The sequence below is a fragment of the Pectinophora gossypiella genome, chromosome 28 (assembly GCF_024362695.1).
Source record: "Pectinophora gossypiella chromosome 28, ilPecGoss1.1, whole genome shotgun sequence".
Classification (NCBI taxonomy): Eukaryota; Metazoa; Arthropoda; class Insecta; order Lepidoptera; family Gelechiidae; genus Pectinophora; species Pectinophora gossypiella.
In genome coordinates this window covers 2201064-2224159 of record NC_065431.1, presented here as the reverse complement: position 1 = coordinate 2224159, position 23096 = coordinate 2201064, and the positions used below count along the sequence as shown (strand labels likewise).

The window sequence follows — 23096 nt, the reverse complement described above, 5'->3', positions numbered from 1 at the left end:
ATTTTTATAATGTATTTTCTGCTAACCTTCACGTCACTAATGAGGCATTTTCCAATCGTCGTTCCTCAAAAACACGATAGATAGATAGATAACTTTATTGGGCACAATGGACACAAAATACAGAGATAACGACAACATGTACAGAAAAGCACAACAGGCGACCTTATTGCTCATGCAGCTATTTCTTCCGGACAACAGAAAAAAATTGTACAAATATAAAAATAGATGGCGTTGTTATGTTTTTTCTCCGTTTAAACTTCCAATTTCATGGATAACAGACATATGCATCTTTTATCTTTGTTTTTGGGTATAAATGATGTGATGACCCTTTTTATTACACCAAGGTGCAATGACATCTTCTTAAACTTCCACCCATTATTATTCTGATCAAAGTAAAGAGAAGCAATATAGGTAGCAACACCATTCTATACATTGTGATCCAAATATTAAGCAACAATTAGTTTTATAAAACCTGTAGATTTGACAGGTCCGGTTTTTTACAGAAGCGACTGACCTTTCAACCCGCGAAGGGAAAACCAGCCCAATACAGGTTAGGTCACATACCTCCGAAACACATTTCTCGGGTATGTGGGTTTCCTCACGATGTTTTCTTTCACCGCTGAGCACGTGATAATCATTTATGATCCAAACATGAATTCGAAAACAAATTCGACAATCATTGGTTTAGGCTAGTGCTGGATTCGAGCCTGCGACCTCAAAATGAGATGCAAGCGTACCAACTGGGCTACCACAGCTCCTTTTAATATAAAAAATAATGATAATTAGTAGCCATCATCATCAGCCCATTAACGTCCCCACTGCTGGGGCACGGGCCTTCCCTATGGATGGATAGGGAGAACGGGCTTTAAACCATCACGCGGGCCCAGTGCGGATTGATGGTTATTAACGACTGCTAATGCAGCCGGGACCAACGGCTTTACGTGCCTTCCGAAGCACGGAGGAGCTCGAGATGAAAACTTTTTTTTTTGTGGTCACCCATCCTATGACCGGCCTTTGCGAAAGTTGCTTAACTCCAACAATCGCAGACCGAGCGCGTTTACCGCTGCGCCACCGAGCTCCTCCCTCCTAATTAGTAGCCAATACACTCCAAATATTCGATTTTACTACGTTTCCGATTCAGAATCCATCGATAACACAAAGAGGTGAATGATTCATAGCATTTACAATTCACCAATCGATTCATTCAACGAATGTGTCATTCGGGCGTGAATCATTACTTCATTTTTGTGTTCAGTTCTTCTATCGCGTGGGTTGTGAGGTGGATTACCATCCTCATCAATCCTGGTGTCAGGGTTACTATTGAGCCGCTAAAGGATTAACGTGTAATGTCCTAACCAAACTAGGGATCACAAAGTATTTTTTGTGATATTACGCACCCGTGAGCCCAACGCTCAACCACTGGACCACGGAGGCCGTCTTCTTATCGTGTGGGTTGTGAGGTGGAATACCAGCCTCATCAACCCTGGGTTACTGTTGAGCCGCCAAAGGCCCCTGACATGGCTCGTGTAACGACTACGTACTTACATTAGTAAGTAGTTACCAGTGTAATCATAGAATATAGAATAGTATTACGTATAACTCTCCCCCGCGATTCGCAGCTAGATTTACTTCACCCCCTCTGCATCTTCTTACCTTAGCCACACCTCGAACACTTCATACAAACAACCTAGTTTTACACAGACGCTAAACATTGGCATTATCATACATGTCTGACACCATACGATTCAAGTCTAAACTATATTCGAGGGGGGGGTGAGGTAAACCTAACTCAGACGCTGGTGGGGAGCGGAGAGTTGCCGTTCTATACTATATTCCTTATTCTATGTCTTAGCCTTAAATGCTTGCCCGAGAAATGCATTTTCGGAGGTATGTGACCTAATCTGTCTTGGGCTGGTTTTCCGTTCGCGGGCTGGAAGGTCAGACTGGCAGTCGCTTCTGTAAAAAACCGGATCTGTCAAATTTTCAGGTTAGATAAGCGGACCCTGTGAAAAACGGGATAATGATGATCTATCATAAATGTTATGTTGATTGTCTGTCTATCCTTCCAGTAGGCTCTGCACGGTAACCGCGCCGCGCACGGCGCGAATTACATCGAGGCCTTCGACCAATAGCCGTTTGACGTCCATCTACGTAGATAGCATTCGTATTGTTTATTGGTCGAAGCGCTCAATATAATTCGCGCCGCGCGCGGCGCGGTTGTCATGCAGACCCGGCTGCAGGACTAATAAGCGAAACGTCATAAATTGTCGCGGTCATTTTATCGATTCTGACGATAAAGATGGCATAAAAAACCTTATATTTTTGAATAATTATGTATTCAATATTCTTTATTTGCATACTATGATGGTGTACAAGTTTGTAAGTTACATATATGAGTTTCACATCATAGACCCTTTCGGGCACAACAAAATAGAAGTTTAAAAGAGATAATGTATCCGAGAAATGAGAAAATAGGCAATTATCACGTTAAATCTGTAGAACGTACACTGGCCAAGTTAGAGATATCGTTATAAAAGGGTGCGTGTATGAAGCGATTGATGAATGTGGAGGAAGCAAGAGAAGTTGTCAGGATCGAAGCAAATGGAATTCTATAGTCTCTGCTTACCCCGGTGGGAAATAGGCGTGAGTTTATGTATGTATATTATAAAAGGGCATAATGATATGATGATGATGATGCCTTAGCCTTAAATGGCCATACAGTGAAAGGGAGCGCGTATAATGGTGCTAATTCCTGTAAATACCATCTAATTTTAATTTAAGTTATATCTGTCATTTTCTTATCCGCCGAAAAGGAAAGGGACGGGTAATCGACAAGCATAAAATTAATGGAACACACGTCAATTTTAAGCACAAATCTAAACCAACCGTCTAAAAATTTTACATCCGTTAATAACCCGTCACAGTTAAGTAGACAGCACGTCAAACGGATTGCATACCAGCGAGGTACCTTTTGATTCGCCCGGGTTATTCATTCATTTACTCATTCTTCCTAAAATTAAGAGCTGTGAATCATCCGTCCCTTTCCTTTTCGACGGATATGAAAATGACGGATATAACTTAAAATAAAATTAGGCGGTGTCTGCAGGAATCGGGGCCATTGTCTGTCTCGCTTGCATTTAGATGGTAAGTGTCTAAGAAACCTCGATGATATAACGTATTGTTAAATAGACAATGGGACTGGTGGCTGGATAATTTGTAAATAAGATTGTTTAATAAATTCTTGTCTGGTTTAATATCAATTTGGCTTTGATAACGGCCTCCGTGGTCCAGTGGTTGAGTGTTCAAATTCAAAAATATCTTTATTCAGTAGGTAACATAGTTACACTTTGAATCGTCAATTTTACATAACGAACGTCTCATCCGCCTAAAACTACTGCAGCTTCTCACAACCTGTATAGCCGGGGAAAAGAAGCTGCAAGAAAAACCTCGGCACAGGGCCCTAGACGTTCTTTAAAAAATAAAAATAAACATAAAATATTGGTATACAATTGAGTAATTTGGCTGCCTAATATCAGTTCTCAGACAGTTAATCCCATGCATTCATATCTTCTAAATAATCACTAACTTTATAATAACCTTTTTTGTAAAGTTTTTGTTTAACTACTGTCTTAAAACAGTTGGACTCACGATCCCGGGTGCGATTCCCGGTGGGGTAATAATATCACAAAAAATACTTTGTGATCCGTCGTTTGGTTAGGACATTACAGGCTGATCACCTGATTGTCCGAAAGTAAGATGATCCGTGATTCGGAAGGCACGTTCAGCCGTTGGTCCCGGTTACTACTTACGTAAGTAAGTAGTCGTTACATGAGCCATGTCAGGGGCCTTTGGCGGCTCAATAGTAACCCTGACGCCAGGGTTGATGAGGCTGGTATTCCACCTCACAACCCACACGATAAGAAGACGGCCTCCGTGGTCTAGTGGTTGAGCGTTGAGCTGGTGCGTAATATCACAAAAAATACTTAGTGATCCCGAGTTTGGTTAGGACATTACACGTTAATCCTTTGGCGGCTCAATAGTAACCCTGACACCAGGGTTGATGAAGTTGGTAATCCTCACAACCCACACGATAGAAGACGTGATAAGCCTGCAATGTCCCCACTGGGATTAGAACCAGGGACCTCCGGATAGTGAGCCCGAACAACAGTTTAATGCAAGTAAAAAGAAAGTTTGCAGTGAGAGTTCTTTTTTTTTACCTTTGATGGGTTTGCTCTTGACCCCAGACTTGCCCGAAGGCATTGACGAGGCCTAAGATGGAGCTCGCCCAGAAGGTGCCTGTTCACTCTGGCCTTGAAAGCACCCGGGTTATATGTTCATGTTTCTTATGCAGTTTTTTGGTTTACAAAAGCGTTACAAATGGTTATTGTATATTTGAGTATTTCTCTCTCTCTTTATTTAAGAGCTGCGCTCTTGTCGGTGGAGTAATCACCATTACTCCATAGATAAGGCGTGTAGAACGGTGGTTGCCCCAATCGCCTTCCGTTCCGCAGTACACCGACCAATTTCTCAATCGGTGATATTCTAGCTAGAGCCCTACCAGAATCCATTTCCTCGGCCTCCAACCAGTACTGATACCGCTGCTGCCCGGTATCAGGGGTGCGCTTTTGAAGTAGCGGCGCCTACTCGCTACGTCACAAGATCGTCGTAGAACCTAAGTAGCATTTCATAGGTTAGCCCGTCCCAGTGAGCTACCCACTACGTTCTGCTAATCCTGTCGCTGTTTGCTTGTTTGTTTGCTTGTGCTGTTATTTGAGTATTTATGATGTGTATTATTTTATTGCCGTATATAATAAATAAATGAGGCGTATGGACATTAGCTTCGGTCGATAATCGGATAGCGTATTTATACACCCACTGCTCGCCAGCTATGTTTAACTCCCATGTAATAGGGGGCAAGCCTGTTGCTATTAACCGGGCACAAATACTGGAAACCACGTAACATTTATGTATGTTCCAAACATGAATTCTTTTTTTATATAAATATCATCATCATCATCAGCCGTACGACGCCCACTGCTGGGCATAGGCCTCCCCCAAGGATCTCCACGACGATCGGTCCTGCGCTGCCCGCATCCAGCGGCTTCCCGCGACCTTCACCAGATCGTCGGTCCACCTTGTAGCGGGCCTACCCACTGAGCGTCGTCCGACACGTGGTCGCCATTCCAGAACCCTTCCGCCCCAGCGGCCATCGGTTCTCCTCGCTATGTGTCCTGCCCACTGCCACTTCAGATTTGCAATTCTCCGAGCCATGTCGGTGACTTTAGTTCTCCTGCGGATCTCCTCATTTCTGATTCGATCGATCGAGATCGATTTATATAAATATACTATATACTATACACGTCTGCCTTCCCCTTTCGGGATATAGGCGTGATGTTATATTGCTATCGATAGTTATAACACAATTATGAGTCATTTCTATTTTGTTCACGCTCTATCTGAAACGAATTGACAATCTTAGAATGCTTGGCAAAGGAGTTCTGAGAATATTTTATACTATGCCGATAATCTTGAAAACACCAGTCCGCGGAGGTCCGTTTTTCTCTGTGTAAAAACACTGCGAATATAATGCTCAGAAAAATCTTTTTTATCAATAAATTAGATACAGGGTAGTTACATCGTAACGAATATTGATGATTTTCCGTCGGAAAATTAATGTATTTTTTGTGTTTTTTTTTAATTATTTTCTTTCACGGTGGAAAATTCCAGTTGATATCAACTCAGAATAATAAGATCAATCATCCCCCTCAGCATTTGTTACGATGTCACTTACACCCCGTACAAGTACATACAAGTAGATAGGTCCTGTCGGAAAATTCATGAAGATTATACGTAGTGTTTTTTTAAATTATTTTCCGTTCCATTTGATATCAACTCATGATCTGAATCATCCCTCAAAGTTTTCGTTACGATGTCACTTACACTCTGTATTGTTCTTTTTTAGCTTTCGCGCGATTTGGATTATTTTCCTCTGGGTATATAATAAAGAATACTATACTACGTATAGAACTGTAAATCTCCGCCCCGCACTAATTAGTATCGGGCGCCGACCTTGCCCCCTCCCTACCCTAGAAAAGCCCTCATTTTTCTTCTTAGCGTGTGGGTTGTGAGGTGGAATACCAGCCTCATCAACCCTGGTGTCAGGGTTATTATTGAGCCGCCAAAGACCCCTGACGTGGCTCATGTAACGGTTTGATGTAACCCTCATTGAACATATACAAAAGTCTGACTAATTTCCTTTTCTGTCATGCGCTTAAACTCAAGACGACTTCCATCATCATGTTATCATAATTTTCAACTTGTCTCGTTCACCTTTTAACAAAAGTTTCCCACCAAATAATTAACAAAGAGATTTCTTTCACACAATAAAGAATTAAAGTGAAAGTTTTCCATAACAGTTTATGTTTTGATGGATGGGTGAGAGCCCTCAGCGCTCCCCATTTGTCCGGCCAAATAGTTAATGCCATCTGCGGCAAATCTACAATTACTCACGTTAAAAAATGTATAAAAATATACGAAAGGCTTAGAAGGACGTACGATCCGTGCTTCGGAAGGCACTTTAAGCCGTTGGTCCCGGTTACTACTTACTGATGTAAGTAGTCGTTACATGAGCCACGTCAGGGGCCTTCGGCGGCTCGGTATTAACCCTGGCGCCAGGGTTGATGAGGTTGGTAATCCACCTCACAACTCACACGATAGAAGAAGAAAAACTATAGGTTTTCATTATTATTAGTTCCAAAATAAATAAACATAATTAATAGCCAAATGTTTTAAAACATTTGGCTAACAGAAATAAAAGTTTTATTCTTATTCTTAAATGACAGCTCTGCCCACCCCGATACGGATTACGGGTGAGGGTTGCGTTTGCCTTTATTTCTTTTTTAAGTTGATGAGTCATACCTTAACTATACTTACCCATTATGCACCTATGAAATGATGAATCACCGTTTTGCACAAGGCAAATAAAATATCGGCGATACGGCTCACCACCTATCACGGCAGTCTAAAGATGATTCCGAGCTTCGGAGGGCACGTTAAGCCGTTGGCTATTAGCCGTAAAACATCTCCACCAACCCGCATTGGAGCAGCGTGGTGGAGTATGCTCCATACCCCCACCGGTTGATTGAGGGGAGGCCTGTGCCCAGCAGTGGGACGTATATAGGCTGTTTATGTTATGTTTGTGTGTGTTAAAGCATTTTGCAGTTGCAACCTGCGCCATTTGAAAGAACTAAACGATCATGATGACTCTTAGTGTCATAATACTTATCATACAATCGCCGTCCTTCCTCTCTTTGTCTTGAATAAGGGTCTGTCCAACAATTGTTCTTAGTTTATTCGATTCAACTCCAACATAAAGACACTGCATATAATTTAATAAGACGCCATGTTTGTTTGCCACACAATACCTACATAATATTGACAGCATTATAACATCTATTACAGAATGAACACTCCATACCATGAAGTTAAATAATTTAAACATTTAAGGGTGTTGGTACCCTCGCTCAGCAAAAATAGGTGGCGTAAGTTTAGCGGTGATCGAAATTATTATTTTAGTCAAAGAAAAACTAAACTAAATAAGCTCTACACCTTTTTGCCACTACTTGAAGGTCTAGAGCCTACAAACAATAAAAAATATTAAAAAACCCTTCCCATTTTCTTCAGGTTTACTCTCGAGTAACCTCTTTAACAGCCAACAAGCCAGCCAGCCTCTGAACAGCCTCCGTGGTCTAGTGGTTAGAGCGTTAGGCTCAAGATCTGGAGGTCCGGGTTCGATTCCCGATGGGGACATTGTCGAAATCACTTTGTGAGATTGTCCTTTGTTTGGTAAGGACTTTTCAGGCTTGAATCACCTGATTGTCCGAAAAAGTAAGATGATTCCGTGCTTTGGAAGGCACGTTAAGCCGTTGGTCCCGGCTATTAGCTGTAAAAACACCTCCACCAACCCGCAGTGGCGCAGCGTGGTGGAGTATGCTCCATACCCCCTCCGGTTGATTGAGGGGAGGCCTGTGCCCAACAGTGGGACGTATATAGGCAGTTTATGTTATGTTAACCTCTTTAGTAACCGATTTCACTAGTTGGAAATTACCCTATTATGTTGCTACCTATATTGCTTCTCTTTATTTTGAGCAGAATAATAATGGGTGGAAGATGTAATTGTGCCTGGATGTAATAAAAAGGGTCATCATTTATACCCAAAAACAAAGATAAAAGATGCATATAAATTAGAACTTGAACCTTTGCAGACTGTCAAAAAGATAAAACACATAATAACGGGTTCTTACCGCGTTTAAATCAGGGATATGAGACTCCCGATATTTCGACACTGTTGCAAGTGCCATTATCACGTGTCACAGTCATCCCGTGATCATGGCACTTGCAACAGTGTCGAAATATCCATATCCCTATTTTAAACGCGGTAAGAACCCGTTATTGGTGCTAATTCCTGTAAATACCATCTAATTTTATTTTAAGTTATATCTGTCATTTTCTTATCCGCCGAGAAGGAAAGGAAAGGGACAAGCATAAAATTTATGGAACACACGTCAATTTTATGCACAAATCTAAAACAACAGTCTAAAAAATTTACATCAGTCAATAACCCGACACAGTTAAGTAGACAGCACGTCAAACGGATTGCATACCTTTTTAATTCGCCCGGGTTATTCATTCATTTACTCATTCTTCCTAAAATTAAGAGCTGTGAATCATCCGTCCCTTTCCTTTTCGACGGATATGAAAATGACGGATATAACTTAAAATTAAATTAGGCGCTGTCTGCAGGAATCGGGGCCATTATGTGTTTAAAAAAAATATTTTTCAAAATTGGCTTACAAAGTTAGCGCTTTTTGAACGTCAAAAAAAAAATTATATTATGTAACTAGCTGTAACACTACTACCACATCGGAATCTGTAACGCTGAGGGAAAGACGTGGCCAGAAAACCTCAGCTTGAACCTTTGCACAGGGCCCTAGTCCTACTGTTTCATGTTTTCCTTTCTTTTCTTTTTTTTTTTTAATTATGATAATAACCGCGTAAACTTAAAACAATGTAAAAAGATAAAAGTTGCATATTTAGGGCATGTGCTAAGACACGAAAGGTACGAGCTGCTGCAACTCATAATGATGGGGAAAGTCGCAGGAAAAAGAAAAGTGGGTCGGAGGAAGAAGTGTCCTTAAGGAAGAAGTCCTTATATGTATTATATTGTATAGGCTATTTGTATATATGTGTGTATATTTCTAGAGGTATATATTTTTATTTCCGGCATTTTTTAATTATGTTGGTATCATTATATGTTAATTGCACCATCCCGTGCTCCAATGCATAAACTTCTTTCACCCTAAGGTTGCTTGGCAGAAATTGCTGTTTAGCAATAAGGCCGCCTATTGAGCTTATTTTTATTCGTACGTTTATGTCCTTTGTGTATGTCGTTGTGCAATAAAGTGTTAAGAAGTCCTGGTTGCGTAACATCAGGGAGTGGACCGGGATAACGAGTGCGGTCGAACTGTTCCGCCTCGCGGGAGATAAGGATAAATATTCGAAGCTGATGGCCAACCTCCACTAGTTGGAGAGGCACCTGAAGAAGAAGAAGATAAATTAGAGCCGGCTCAGTTGGAGGCATGGCCGGATCGTGAATTTGTGGGGCCCTGGGCTGAAACTACTTGGGGGCCTATCTTAATACTCAACTAATAGCAAAAAATATTTTAACAGACATTTTTTTTTCAAATTATGGTCTAAGGATCTGGTGGGCCCCTTGTAACCCCGGGGCCCTGGGCTGCAGCCCAATCAGCCCATAGGTAGATCCGGTCATGGTTGGAGGAACACCTAACTCTCACTGTGACCTCGCAAGTTCAAATCCCACCAAGGACCTAAATCAATGATTTTCGAATTTGTTATCAAATGTTTATCACGAGAGGAAACCCATATTTTTGAAAAATGCGTTTCGGAGGTATGTGACCTAACCTGTATTAGGCTGGTTTTCTTTTCGCGTGTTGGAAAATCAGACAGTCGCTTCTGTAAAAAACCGGACCTGTCAAATCTTCAGGTTAGGTAAGCGGACCTCGTGAACACGGGTGAACTTGAGAGACAGATGTATGAAAAACGCTAAATATGTTTTTCTTTACATTAAAAATGAGCGCATCGAGATAACAAACGCAATATATAAAGCACATAATCTACTTAATAATGTAAGCGTCAAGGTTTTATCGCGAAGTAAATGTTGACTTTACGTTGCATATGTTGTCAAGAAAGTATACTTATTATTACTACAGAGATACATAACATGACTGCGCGCCGGCGCACTGCCATATAATAACGATGTATGCATACTTGTACCAAATAACCACCATTTGGTACAAGTATGAATACATCGTTACTTAGCCCAAATAGTGATAGGTTACTTGGACCAAATGATGATATGATAAGTACACAGCCTACATAGTAATAATAATAAATAATAAAATAATTTATTTCAGACATGACAGTCCATATTACATTCATAACACACTGCTAAAAGCAATAAAATTAAAATAGTGATAAGTTATTGGATCAAATGGTGGTTAAAAATACAAAAAAAACATCACATGATTAATGGACGGCCCCTTACTTGGACCAATAGTGATAGGATATGTCGATCAATAGTTTGATAGGGTACTTACGACCAAACAGTGATAGATTACTTGGACCAAATGATGATAGGATACTCAGCCTAAAAAGTGACAGGTTACATGGACCAAATAGTGATAGGATATGTAGATCAATAGTTTGATAGGTTACTTGGACCAAACAGTGATAGGTTACTTGGACCAAATAGTGATAGTATTGTGGATCAATAGTTTGTTAGGCTACTTGGACCAAAAAGTGATAGGATATGTAGATCAATAGTTTGATAGGTTACTTGGACCAAACAGTGATAGTATTGTGGATCAATAGTTTGTTAGGCTACTTGGACCAAAAAGTGATAGGATATGTAGATCAATAGTTTGATAGGTTACTTGGACCAAACAGTGATAGGTTACTTGGACCAAATAGTGATAGTATTGTGGATCAATAGTTTGTTAGGCTACTTGGACCAAAAAGTGATAGGATATGTAGATCAATAGTTTGATAGGTTACTTGGACCAAACAGTGATAGTATTGTGGATCAATAGTTTGTTAGGCTACTTGGACCAAAAAGTGATAGGATATGTAGATCAATAGTTTGATAGGTTACTTGGACCAAACAGTGATAGGTTACTTGGACCAAATAGTGATAGTATTGTGGATCAATAGTTTGTTAGGCTACTTGGACCAAAAAGTGATAGGATATGTAGATCAATAGTTTGATAGGTTACTTGGACCAAACAGTGATAGTATTGTGGATCAATAGTTTGTTAGGCTACTTGGACCAAAAAGTGATAGGATATGTAGATCAATAGTTTGATAGGTTACTTGGACCAAACAGTGATAGGTTACTTGGACCAAATAGTGATAGTATTGTGGATCAATAGTTTGTTAGGCTACTTGGACCAAAAAGTGATAGGATATGTAGATCAATAGTTTGATAGGTTACTTGGACCAAACAGTGATAGGTTACTTGGACCAAATAGTGATAGTATTGTGGATCAATAGTTTGTTAGGCTACTTGGACCAAAAAGTGATAGGTTACTTGGACCAAATTATGATAGCATACTCAACCTACATATAGATAGGTTACTTGGCCCAAATGGTGATAAGGTACTACCCCAAACCCCATATAATGGTCCATCATGTTATATAAAGAGGATACAATCAATCTGTCGGTTTTTAAAACTTGCCTCAAATCAAAAGCAAATATTGATTTTTAATTCAATATTCTTTAAGTTGCATATGAGTTTCATATCAGACCCTTTTGGGCACTAGAAAATAAAAATTTACTTTTAAACTGGCCAACTTAAATTGGTCATCTTAGACTGGCTCTGTTTCTAGATTAGCAGTTTTTAAGTTCATTTTAGCAGTCTAGTTTGGATCTTATAAGAATCTTATTATAAAACAATTTGTGGCTTTATCTTCAAAGGTTCGTCCGTTACCTCACAGGTCGTATTACGGAAAATCTCTTTGTAATTTCTTTGTATCTAGCTACTTATCTCCATAGTAAAAAGGAGCACCAGCAAAAGGAGGAACAGCTCATGAGTATATCCCAATTGGGATAGTCAGAGGTACATCCATCGCAAGATGAACTAAGTACCCACACCTCACCGAGCTTTCTGTTAGACCAATGTGATAGGTGGTGAGCTGTATCATGGCTGATCACCTGGCACCGTATGGTTCATCACATCCGTCTTAAGGCTTAGTACCAACCGAAAGTGGCAGAAAGTTGTTGTCTGTCTACTTGGAACTCTGACTACCGAATTAGGAGATTAGGGCGTGAGTTTATTTAGTTTACAGTCATAGTTTCTTAAATGAAATAAGATTCTTACAAGAATTATTTAATCCATTTTTTTTAGCATAGAATATGTTTATTTATGAAAAAACTTAAACATGTATAGGTACATTAGTGGTGGACCCCGCACTAGGGAAACCCCGTATCGCGGAGGTCCTGAATATTTTTTATTTGCAAACACTTAAATACACCGGAGAGATACCTAGCCATTCATTTCAATTAACAGTAAATACCTACCCTCTTTTTTAATAAACATCTAAATGTTTACAACAGTAAAAAAAAATACCTACCTACCTACTATTTTTTTTAATAGAATCTGAATATCTAAAATAAAATTGATGCTGGGTGGATAATACATGTTTGTGGGTAGGTATCTTATCTACAAATTCGAGATACAAGACAGTTTCAATGAAAGAAGATAATTATGCTCCAAATCGGTCAAGTGCTTACGTAGTTTTTCAGTTGTGTGCCTAGATAGGTAGGTACCTATTCGATATATTTTCTTTAATTTACCCAGCCGGTATGTCGATCTCGTAAGAAAATAATTTATATTCCTGAAACGACTTTAAAGTAGGATATAGGTTGAAATAGACAGTGTAGCGGTTTTTAACATCGCACGGTAAACGCCTCCATCCCACATCACGACTTGTTAAAAATCAAAAAGTAATAAGTAAAACAAAAGCACTTGAGAACCAGTTTGCAAAAATCGCACGGTTCCCGCGACCGGCACTAAAGAACTGCTTTTTTTACAACCAAGCACTAGTTACACATTCATAACGCTTGCAAATATCACAAACAAATACTTCTAAACGTAAATATTTAAAACAACACTCACCTGATCACGATCCGAACAAAGATAATCCGTAATTTAATTCAGAAAACTTGAAAATGCAATTCGCCTCGCGCACTCGTGACCGAACGGGCATTAACACTTGCAGTACTGCCAATGTGACGCGCCCAACTGAGTGACGTTGCGTACTGCCATATTGGTATAATTGAGCGGTGCTGCCATTTTGAGAAATAAATCCTACCATTATTTTATAAAAGCGCTATTCACTCTCAAAAATTTCTTACGTTAATTTAGAGAAAAGCAATTAACTTAAATGTTATTAATACACACACAACTAATAATTAAAAAAAAAGTTAAGATTTTAATGTTCATGATTTTTAAATGGAAATTGTAATCCGCATGCATGCGGGTGTGAACGCAGCCATAATGTTTATGTCAAAACAAAAATTTTGAAAACCAGCGGTTTCAAACCGTCATTCGTTTTGTTTGTTCGTTGCTTGTCGTGTTTTTGTCTTCTTGTGGTTATTTTTGCTTCATTTTATTTTAATTTAGTGCTTGAACTATCACTGTAGAATTACTCAATATTATATGTGTAAAAAAAGAAAGTGTTATACTGTGCTATCTACTACTTCACTTCTATTAACTGGTGCAAGTTTTAGTTTATTATTCAGGTAAGATTTATTAGCTATAAGAATTATCTATCAGCTTCTAAAAAATAAGCTTCTAACGTACACATAAATGATAATAGTAGGAAATACATATTCTAAAATTAAGTTCAGTTATTTCTTTCATATTGGATGGCAACTATCAATTCATCTCAAAAGTATATTTATTCATACTTACAAATTAGTATTTTTTATTAAGTAATTCTTATTAATAAATTTTTAATTAAGTGATTCATTTTTTATTTTTTGTAGACTTCTGGCATAGAATGTATTTTTTTATATTTCAGATTTAAATTAAAATATTTTCGCCGATATGTCTTCAATTCACGAGCATTTGAATAAGATCAGGGAAGAGAGAATTGCCCGCGAGAAGGCGAGAATTGAAAAGGTATTCTTTCTACATTATATTTTTTTATTTAATATTTCATTTGCGAAAGGAAGGTTTCAACTTTATTTTTTTTTTACTAGCTTATTGTACGGTCATGTGCATTAATAAAAAAAAACATCAAAGCAAATCATCTAAAAAAGCAATATTGCAATTTCACATTTGCATTTAAAAAGTAAGTGTGCACAGCATTAATTAAAACGCATAAAAACGGATTCTTACTGCATTTAAATCAGGTATATGAGACTCCCGATATTTCGACATTGTTGCAAGTGCCATGATCACGGGATGACACCGCGTAAACTCAAAACAATGTATTACATAGCAATATTGCTTTTCTAGATTAATTGTTTTGATGTGGCCTTTTCAACCACCTGTGGTACCATGTCACATTTTTTTTGACAAATTGAGCTGTCATATTTATTGCATGTCACAAACATAATTAAGACATAACAAAGACAATGTTGTGTGAAGCAATGGGATGACATTCAGCTGTTTGTCTTCCCGAGCATGTCGTAAAATCCGACAGAGGGATTGTGTCCCAACATGATGGAAAATTGTGAAGGGAAATAGGCTGGTTGTATCAACAATGGCTGCAATTTGCCTTTGGTTACTTGTGACTCTGCCCACCCCATTAGGGATTGCGGGTGTGAGTTTATGTATGTATGGTATAAACAAGCAGAATGGACAAAAATATAAATATCAATGAGTATGACCGTTTTGCCTATTCTATTTTGTTTTATATGTAACTTGGCTGGCATGACCACTAAGAGAGGCTCAAGCCTCAATAGAAATTAGATTAAAAAGAAAAAGTCTAACTTTTTAATTTTCATTACTTTTTTAATCCTTATGTTACATACATAAACTCACGCCTATTTCCCACCGGGGTAAGCAGAGACACTTCTCTTCCACTCTCACTCTCTCTTTCACTTCTCTTCTTTTCTTCTCTTTCAATTTTCTTCTCTTTTCTAATCCTTATGTTTTAGTTATTTATTTATAAATGATTTACTTAGTCAAAAGCGTTATCCTTCCAGAGACTATCCTAAATCGGTAATGTTATCTTACTCCTTCATGTCATGTTTCAGTTAAGGGAACTGAATCTCAAGAAATACAATAAGAATGAACCGCCGCCACCACCAAAATCTGTCTCAACCATATCCATTGCCAAAACAGACACGAAAAAGACCAACTTCGGTCTCCCAAAAAACAATTTCCATGTTAATGGTACTTCTAAAAGACCTATCACTGCTCCGGTGACATATAACAAAAAAACTGACGTAAATAAAACTACAAGTACTTACAGGCAGAGTATTTCAATGACTAATACTAGGAATGAAGTAAAAACTATTAATAATGTTAAAAAAAATATGACTAATGTTGAGGCTAAAAAAAGTGATGGGAAACTTACTACTGTATCTGAAATAACAGATAATAAACAGACAGTAACACATATCGAAAGTAAACTTGTTGAAAATGGCGTAAACATTACGGAAATCGCCCAAACTTCAGTAACGGTAGAACATGTTCAAGAATCCATACAGATTGAGTTGAAATCAGGTGATGCTGCTGATAAACATCCTGATAAGACTGCTAACGGCGTGAGTTATGCACCAAAACCTGAAAGAAAAACGATCAATTTCATTGAAAACAATAAAAAAATTGAGAAAAAACCGAATGATATAAAGAATAAGAACGCTAAAGGGGATGCTAGATTTAATAATAACAAGATAATTAGTTATAAAAACGAACCAAAATCCGCCAGAAAAAGTTTCGCGCCAAAATTTGAGCCGACAAAAGCTCTCAATCCTAAACCGACAGAGAATTCTAGAAAGAGCATTCAGCCAAAAACATCGCAAAGCGCGACTAAACCTAACCCAAACCGACAATCTGTTTTCGAGAGGCTGTACCAACCGAAAATGGTTGCAAAAAAACAAATCACTGACTCGGAAAAACTGCAAAACGACCCTAGTTTTCTTAAGAAAGTTATCAAAAACACTGGACTGATTTTGAGTAAACGCCACACAGTCTTCGAGCATACAAAGGAGCGCTCACAACCACCGGTGCGCCGGTCGATATCGGCTGTACATTTTAGAAGAATAAGCAAGAATGAACTAAGCAATTGCTTCCATAAATGGTCTTCAATTGGTGACAAATTAGACCAAGTCCATCTTTCTGATATCAACGAAGACGCAGCTGTGAAGGGTGACAAGATCGTTTCCGCTGTCAAAAGCGAACGTAAGAAAGTTAAGTTCCACACTCCAACTCCTAACTTCAACACTCCTAAGCCGGAAGAGCTGCAGGCTAGGCTGAAGAATTGGCTCCAAAAGCGCGGGAAGTCACTAGACTCCTACCATCACTTGCAATGTTTTGGTCTGCACCATCTACAGCATGAAATTAAGCCGTTGAACCTTGAAGCTGAACCGTTTGATTTCAACGACAACGATGAAGACAAGGAAAACCAGCCGTTAGAGTCAGATAGTGACAATGATTCGTATGAAGAAAATATGAATGTTAAAGAGGATGAGATGGCTAAACACAAATGGCGTAGAGCTAGTATTGTGTCAGATAGTGTGGATTTCAACGAGACACAAGATTCAATGAGGACTCCGTTAGAAATGCATCATGTTGATGAATTGCTCTTGGGGGCTCTCAACGACTTGACTGAGCTGCTTCGTGAGGTAAGACGAACTTACAAATCATTCAATCAATAATTAATAATAATAATGATAACAGCCTCCGTGGTCTAGTGGTTAGAGCGTTAGGCAGACGATCTGGAGGTCCGGGTTCGATTGCCGATGGGGATATTGTCGAAATCACTTTGTGATTCCTTTGTTTGGTAAGGACTTTTCAGTCTTGAATCACCTGATTGTCCGAAAAAGTAAGATGATTCCGTGCTTCGGAGGGCACGTTAAGCCGTTGGTCCCGGCTATTTGCCGTAAAAACACCTCCACCAACACGCATTGGAACAGCGCGGTGGAGTATGCTCCATACCCCCTCCGGTTGATTGAGGGGAGGCCTGCGCCCAGCAGTGGGACGTATATAGGCTGTTTATGTATGTATGTTATGTAATAATAATAAAAAACCCGAACCCGTTATTATGTGTTTTAATTATTATAATAATAAAAAAGTTTATTTAATTGCACAAATAACATATAGGACAGATTTTTTGACGTGACCTATTGTTGATTTGCCGCAAATGGCATTAACTACTCGGCCGGACAAATGGAGAGAGCTGTAACACCGTAACGAAATCTTTCGAGGGATGAATCAGAACATGATTCTGAGTTGATGTCAAGTAGAATTTTCTGTAGCAAAAGTATGGAACATCTTGTATACAGTCGTGTCATGTCATGTGTTATGTAAAACTGTTTTAGGGCTTCGACTGGGAGCAATGCGCTCGCTGGCTGCGCGCCATCAGGGACCGGTTTCCCTCCGCCCCTGCCACCGCCGCGTACTGGGAGTGCCGCGCCGCGCTGGAGGAGCGCCGCGGGGACCTCTCGGCCTCCGTGCACTGCTGGCAAGAAGCTGTCGCTAAGGGGACCGAGGTAGGTGGGACACATCGATCTGTTAATCGGTCGATTTTGCCGAAGGATTCTGGCATTCATTCATTCATTCACAAAGGTAGTACACATAGATGGAATGATGGTAGGGCTGGCAGAGGAAGACCTAGAAGGACTTACACTGACCAAGGTTTAGTACGATCTACTCTAAACCGGCGTGCGTGTATGAAGCGATTGATGAATGTGGAGGAAGCAAGAGAAGTGTGTCAGGATCGAAGCAAATGAAATTCTATAGTCTCTGCTTACCCCGGTGGGAAATAGGCGTGAGTTTATGTATGTATGTACACCTGCAGATACGTATTTCATTTTTTTTTTCTATTTCCTATATTGCACTTTTATTGTTCTCTCGTAGCTATTCTTGTACTATCTCTGGGTTGTCTGGAAGAGATCTCTCTTGGAGATAAGTCCTCCCTTGTTAAGGTTCATTTAATGTTTCTAATATAACTAGGTGTTAAGTGCAACAAATAATATATTTCCTTTTTTTTTTCCCCACCTTTGCCAATCGATGAGTTACAATAAATTATTAAATCAGAAAGTAATACTGATTGAATCCATGGTTTAAAAGTTATGTAAGTATATAACAAATTAAAAAAATATATACTCGAAATGTATGGACACTAATCATCGATCATATGCATAGAAAAAGAAAAAAAGATATCTTATATTGGGTATAAATTGGGTAAAAAATTCATCATCACTAATGAGCCACGCTCTTGTCGGTGTAGCATTATCTATGCTATTTTGTGGTTTCCCTCTTGCCTTCCGCCCCGCATTTTTCGCGTTACTTTGTCTGATGCGAGTGGGATGGCGCCCAGAGTAGTCTAAAAAAAATATAAAAAAAATATGATATAATAAAAAAAATATGATATAATAAAAAAAACTTTAAACGGCGTTTTGACGCTTACGTAATTTAGCCTTTCCAGTGACACGATATATTTTAACATATTATATTATATATGATTATTTTTTATTTATGTTTTTTAATATTATTTTTATTTAAGTTTTTCAATAATATAAAAATTTTTGTTTTTATATTTTTCAGCGCTCAGTAGTGGAAGCGAATCTGGACCAGCTTCTGGGCAAGTTCATGCAGCTGAAGATCAGTCCCAACACTGGGAAGAAGAAGCTGCCCGACCCCAAGATGGTGGACGTGAAGAATGTCTTCAAGAGCACCCTCATCAGATTCGCCGTTCAACAGGCTAACTTGTAAGTTTGTTCTACCCGACTTCGGGGAAGCAAAAAGGAGGGTTATGTGTTTGACTGCTATTTTTTTAGAGCGTGATTTTTCTCTTTTAGTCGGGTTTTAGTTTTAATATTCTATATGTTTTGTTAGATTTTTCTAATCTAAATTTATGTACAATAAAGTTCTTTATTATTTATACCCGGGAACCATCACTGCTTTTAACATATTTTTTTTATTTATTTAATAATTCATTGTACACAGGATAATACAGAAACAAATATGACATCATGAGGAGAGACAAAAGGCACAACTTATTTCTAACAGTAATTTCTTCCAGTAGGCATGTGAGAGTGAAACATTAACGAGGAGCCTTCTTCTAGATAGGTCATTTTTTTTTGTTTTTGTTTTTTTTTTTTAATTTTTTGTTTTTTTTTTTGTCCCACAGACGTCACACCCAGGAGCCTCCGAAGTACACAGTGACCCCAGTGAGGCGCAGCGGCCGGCTAAGCGCCCATTGGAGCGCCAAGAGGACCCCCTTACAAGTGGTGTCGACTGTTCGACAGGCGGGGTTACTAGGACACCCCCTTGTGTTTGTACCCAATGATAAACTTAGCGAGACCCCTTAGTAAAAAAAACACAAACGTAACAAGCCTAAAACAAAGTAACATCCATCGTAATATGAACTAAGTACCCACACCAGCGAGCTTTTTTTTTTAAAAAAAAAACAGTAAGTACTTGAAAAAAAAAAGAATGTCATATCTGGGTGAATATCAAAATTTCAAGTTTGGTGGCGAAATTTCATATTATTTTTTCGTGAAAAATTGGGTTCCGAAATGAAAAAGATCCAAAAGGATCCATATTCACCCATCTACGTCCTACTTAGAGAAAGGTCTAGGCGAAAAAACGGCGATGAAATCCAGGATGTTTTGAAGCCCAGGTCAGGAGTAGCAGAGTTGGTGAGAGTGGACGAAGCGAAAGTGGTGTGACAAAATCATAATAAATGAAACACCCTCTAACGGCTAGCAATGGCGGCTTTTCATAGGATTGAGCGTACCTGGTTTTGTTGTAGTTCAAAACTATACAGACTTAACACTCAATACTCAATATTATTGGTATTTTTCAAACTATCGAAAGTCTCTATTGCAATGTCATTGGTTGCAATCACGATTCGGAAAGCACTTAATTCGACTTTATAAGTCTGAATTAGGTTCAAAGATTCTTTATTCTCATTAAGACATGAAATAAGTCACTTACATGAGAACAGATTACAATAAAATAAATACTAATGTTCGCTCGTACAGAAAATTCACAGTTAACTTCACAACTCACCACACTTAATTTATTTCACATTAAATTACATTTCCATCACAATCCCTCCAAAAACAAGTTATGGTTGATATTTAATTATAATATATTGAGCTAAGTTACGTTTAAAATCATTTAAAGATTCGATATTGTGAAGGTAAGTTGTTAAAAAGTTGTGCGCCCTCGTAAGTTATCATCCGTTTGCCATATTTTATCCGGATTTTAGGTAGAATTCATGTATGGATCATTCAGGTAATTTTGTCTCAGCTTGCTTCTCAAAAGGGGAACGCCGGTTCCAACCCCGGTGCCGGACTTGTCCCAATCATCACCATCATCTCCCTAGCATTATGTTTTTTTATAACGACCACTTTCATTTGACCTGTTTTTTAGGGTTCGATCTAAGAGTATTACAATAGACGGCCATATAAACGGGGGCTTAACAATATGGCCGCCTATTGCAGTCTTTTTTATTTCTCTTGTTTTGTATTTTTGTGTTATGTTTTGTTTTGCCTTAAAAGGAAAAACGGAACCCTATATGCCTGTCTGTCATAATCTCCCTAGCATTCTCCCGTTATTCCCAAGGTCCGCTTACCTAACCTGAAGATTTGACAGGTCCGGTTTTTTACAGAAGTGATTGCCTGTCTGACCTTCCAACCCACGAAATCCATCAGGTAATACAGGTTAGGTCACACACCTCCGAAAATGCATTTCTCGGGAATGTGGGTTTTCTTCACGGTGTTTTCCTTCACCGTTGAACACGTAATAATCATTTATGATCCAAACATGAATTCGAAAACAAATTCGACAATCATTGGTTTAGCCTGTGCTGGATTCGAAACTGCGACCTCAAAGTGAGAGGCAAGCGTTCTACCAACTGGGCTACCCGGCTCCCTGAATGGGTTACCGGACTTGCACCAATGAGTTATTAATTCATCTCAAGTACAGTTTTCACTAACACAGTTGACTCGACCATTATAGACGGCGATACGACTAACTACCTACCACGTTGGTCTAACAGAAGACTCGGTGAGGTGCGGGTACTTTGTTCATCTTGCGATGGATGTACCTCTGACTACCCCAATTAGGATATAGTCGTGAGCTTATGTTGTGCTATGTAATCATCATCACTAATTTAAGAGCCACGCTCTTGTCGGTGTAGCATTCTCCATACTACTTTTTTTTAGGGAAAAATAGGGTAGTGGTTTCAAAGCCGTACTAGGACTCCTGTCCTCCATTTCTGAATAGTACTGACAGTTACTGCTGCCCTCTGTCAGGTTCCAGGTTACAGTCCCTGTGACTTGCCCCTTCCGTACTGCATTGCCGTACCGATGGCTCCCATCTCCGCCTCTGCAACCGTTGAGGTCTTCACCCGTATCCATGGGCAAGGGTTCTATGTTATACCATATAGGTTTGGCCCCTATCCGAACTCAGCCACCATCTCACTCCGGCCTACTGAAGTAAGAGGCGCCCACCCCCGCGGCAAGGACGCGGCGAACAGGAATTGCCCCAGTGGAGGGCAGAGAAGATGACTCTGTACCCCCTGGGGCCGGGTTAATGGTCTTGTATGAAACGAAAACCAAAGGCAAATGTTATGCCATATATGAAAGTTTATCATACTTGCCTGCCCGTCAATAATAATTCCATCATATCAATCTTATTAGGACTCTATTCCCAGTAATAAGAAGTATTAGACATATTATGCATAGTACATAATGTGATTTCTGTTAACAATGTTATGAATTATGTCTGTATTGAATATTGACTTTTGTATACTTGCTTAATAACAATGGTTTAAGCTTTAAAATTGAGTAAATCATGAATAATTATTACTTGTACGAAGTTACAATTAACTTTGCTGAACTATCGATAGTTTGTTTGACTATTTTTGTTGATTACTTGTGGCTCTGCCTACCCTATTAGTGCGTGAGTACGTAATAAAATTCAATTATCGCATGCTCTCGCCGCTACTATGGTTTTTTCTCTTTCAATCCAATGTAATATACAAACAAAAACAAAATTCTGTTAAGTTATTGTAATAAGGCCCTGCGCAGACTACAGACTATCCGTGACGCACTTTTTAGTCTGTGAAAATATAACCTATGCAATTATATGCAGTAACGCGCCGGACTTTTTGCGCGTCGTGTGCGTTACTGCATATAATTGCATAGGTTATATTTTCACAGACTAAAAAGTGCGTCACGGATAGTCTGTCGTCTGCGCAGGGCCTAAGGCTTATCACAGTTTTAATTGTATGTAAATAAATAGTTTGAATTAATTAATATATCTAATTATGCTTGGCATTATATTGTGGTATTTTTAGTTTATTTTATTATAATAAAAATATTGGACTGAAAAGAATGTTTTATTTTTGCAAATAGAAAATCTGGAAGTGCTCACAGAATACGTACACACGCATATAAACAGCCTATATACGTCCCACTGCTGGGCACAGGCCTCCCCTCAATCAACCGGAGGGGGTATGGAGCATACACCACCACGCTGCTCCAATGCGGGTTGGTGGAGAGAAATACGCATTACGTACATCCATAAGTAAATTCGTGTCCCATATCTTGGCTACACAGAAAAAATCCCGTTGTAAATGACGAAACTGTTGTCACTTGTCGCTCAACTCCTCTACACGCAATTCAAAAGTAATGTGACGTCGCCTACAAAGTCCTTATTTTCAGCATCACCAGAAGGCAGTACGGACCCCATTTGTTCTGCTTGTGCTACCTCGCGTGGTCGTATACTGGATAAACGACACGCTACCGGCGGTCTTATTATTAGATT

The 23096-nt window shown here is 39.1% G+C and overlaps 2 protein-coding genes across 3 annotated transcripts in view; one reads left to right on the top strand and one right to left on the bottom strand.

Annotated features, from left to right (window-relative positions):
* The window catches only part of LOC126379140 (juvenile hormone esterase-like), a 40778-nt gene extending 27407 nt beyond the window's left edge, over positions 1–13371 (bottom strand). Inside the window, exon 1 of one of the 2 annotated variants that reach the window (XM_050027782.1) lies at positions 13254–13371. The gene's annotated coding sequence lies outside the window, so the exon portion shown is untranslated. The remainder of the gene's footprint in view (positions 1–13253) is intronic. The other variant, XM_050027781.1, reaches the window with a different exon arrangement.
* A 311-nt stretch (positions 13372–13682) lies between these two features.
* LOC126379151 (uncharacterized) lies at positions 13683–19713 on the top strand. The gene is made up of 6 exons (XM_050027796.1): positions 13683–13879; positions 14161–14261; positions 15344–16936; positions 17633–17803; positions 18861–19024; positions 19447–19713. The coding sequence occupies exons 2-6, from the start codon at positions 14187–14189 to the stop codon at positions 19625–19627; spliced, it is 2184 nt and encodes a 727-aa protein (XP_049883753.1). The 5' UTR covers positions 13683–13879; positions 14161–14186; the 3' UTR covers positions 19628–19713.
* The last annotated feature ends 3383 nt before the right edge of the window (positions 19714–23096 follow it).

Excerpts from the sequence above, each read along its gene's own strand:
- LOC126379151 (XM_050027796.1), top strand. The coding sequence starts at position 14,187 with ATGTCTTCAATTCACGAGCATTTGAATAAGATCAGGGAAGAGAGAATT. Across the intron at positions 16,937-17,632 it reads TGACTGAGCTGCTTCGTGAG|GGCTTCGACTGGGAGCAATG; the intron begins GTAAGACGAACT and ends AAACTGTTTTAG. Across the intron at positions 19,025-19,446 it reads GCCGTTCAACAGGCTAACTT|ACGTCACACCCAGGAGCCTC; the intron begins GTAAGTTTGTTC and ends TTTGTCCCACAG.